The sequence below is a fragment of the Crocuta crocuta genome, unplaced genomic scaffold (genome assembly GCF_008692635.1).
Source record: "Crocuta crocuta isolate KB4526 unplaced genomic scaffold, BGI_CrCroc_1.0 scaffold443, whole genome shotgun sequence".
Taxonomy (NCBI): domain Eukaryota; kingdom Metazoa; phylum Chordata; class Mammalia; order Carnivora; family Hyaenidae; genus Crocuta; species Crocuta crocuta.
Window position 1 is genome coordinate 626,023 of NW_027529446.1, and position 1,737 is coordinate 627,759.

Consider the following 1,737-nt stretch of genomic DNA (forward strand, 5'->3'; position numbering starts at 1 on the left):
GGGCCATCGCCCCGCGTTCTTTCTGACCCGCGCCCTACGCCCTTCCAGGTGGTGAGGAATCCGGGTCCTATAAAGCTTAACGAGTTCCGAGCCTTCTACCTGAAATCCAAAGCCCGCGGGCTGGACCTCGGCGTTCGCGTGTCCCGCAGGCCCGAGCCTCGCACGCTTGTTGTGGCTTGTCTTGTGGCCTCCTGGCTTGATGCACAACTCGGGCTCTTGCAGCGTTTCTGTGGGGACGGGCTCCGGGGGCTGGACTTTATTTTCTGTGAGACGCAGGCCCTAAGACGTTCCTGGAGGACCGAGACAAGTGCGGGTGTCATCGGGCCGCTTCCGTGTCCCTTGTCAGTGTTCAGTCCTGCTCTGGGCCGTTTCACCGCAGGGGAGGCCAGGCCCCGGCGGCAGGTCGGGCCTGCGCTACTTCCCGTGTGTTCTTTGCAGGTGTTTTTCAACGGCGCCAACGTGCGGCAAGTGGACGTTCCCACGCAGACGGGCGCCTTTGGCATCCTGGCGGCCCACGTGCCCACGCTGCAGGTCCTGCGCCCGGGGCTGGTGGTTGTCCACGCCGAGGATGGCACCACCTCCAAGTACTTTGGTGAGTCCGGCGGCCGGGGCTGGGCGGGGCCACGCGTGCAGCGAGCCCAGGCCGTCTCCATCTCCGTTCACAGTGTTGGTGAAAGCGGAGCACAGGCCTGTGCTTCCAGGAGCTCGTGGTGGGTCAGGGTCAGGGTCAGGGTCCGGGCCAGGCTTCGGAGAAGGAAGTCCAGTCGTGTCNTTCCAGGGTACAACCAGGACCAGACCCAGCGCCCCGTTCATCCCTGACCCCAGCTCAGCTGATGGGCTGGTGGGTGCAGGAAGGGGACGCTGTTCCCTGGGGGCAGCTGCCAGTGGGTGGGCTTGGGCCCCGTGGGCATCTGCCTGCCTCCAGGCCACTCTGTGGGGCCACTTCTTTGGCTCCGGGGCTGATGGTGTCCCCTGCACCTGGACTCGGGAGCTCTTACATCTTCCTTTTCCCGCAGTGAGTAGTGGCTCCGTCACGGTGAATGCTGATTCTTCAGTGCAGTTGTTGGCCGAAGAGGCCGTGACCTTGGACATGCTGGACGTGGGGGTGAGTGTTCCAGGGGAAGCAGGGGCTCAGGAGGCCAGAGCTGAGCCTGAGCACCAGGTAGGGCCCTTGCTTGACTCTCACCTGCTACCCACTTCCTGCAGGCAGCCAGGATGAACTTGGAGAAGGCGCAGGCGGAGCTGTCAGGGGCAGCAGACGAGGCCTCCAGGGCCGAGATCCAAATCCGCATCGAGGCCAACGAGGCCCTGGTGAAAGCTCTCGAGTAGGCGGTGCGTGGCCCTTGCCAGCAGGGAAACCGAGGCCCAGGACTGGACCGGGGCTGTCCCAGGCAGGCCAAACCAGCTCCCGCGGGTCCAGTCTGATTGGGGTGGGATGGTGGGAAGAGAAGGGCCGCAAGCCACCTGGGGGGATTCTTGCCTGGAGGGACTGGTCTTGCCAAGAGGCCACCAGGGGGCAGCACATCGCTGGTCAGCTCTCCTAGCAAGGGGGGTTGGCGAGCTGAGACCTTGCCCTGCTTCTCACCTTCCAACCACTGGAGCCCCCCCAACCTGATGTGCCACCCACTTCTCTGACCCGGTAGACGCTGCCACAGAGACTTCATTCGGCTCCTAGTCCTCTCCGTGGGATGGCCTGCCCCCAGCTTGAGCCCCCCCCATTAAAAACCAGGGACCTGA

The 1,737-nt window shown here is 64.3% G+C and overlaps 1 protein-coding gene across 1 annotated transcript in view; it reads left to right on the top strand.

Annotated features, from left to right (window-relative positions):
- Nucleotides 1-1,737, top strand: part of ATP5F1D (ATP synthase F1 subunit delta) — a 4,644-nt gene extending 2,907 nt beyond the window's left edge. The window contains exons 4-6 of the mRNA XM_077760600.1: nt 439-592; nt 1,017-1,105; nt 1,207-1,737. Coding sequence (XP_077616726.1) covers nt 439-592; nt 1,017-1,105; nt 1,207-1,329 — 366 coding nt within the window. The 3' untranslated portion in view covers nt 1,330-1,737. The remainder of the gene's footprint in view (nt 1-438; nt 593-1,016; nt 1,106-1,206) is intronic.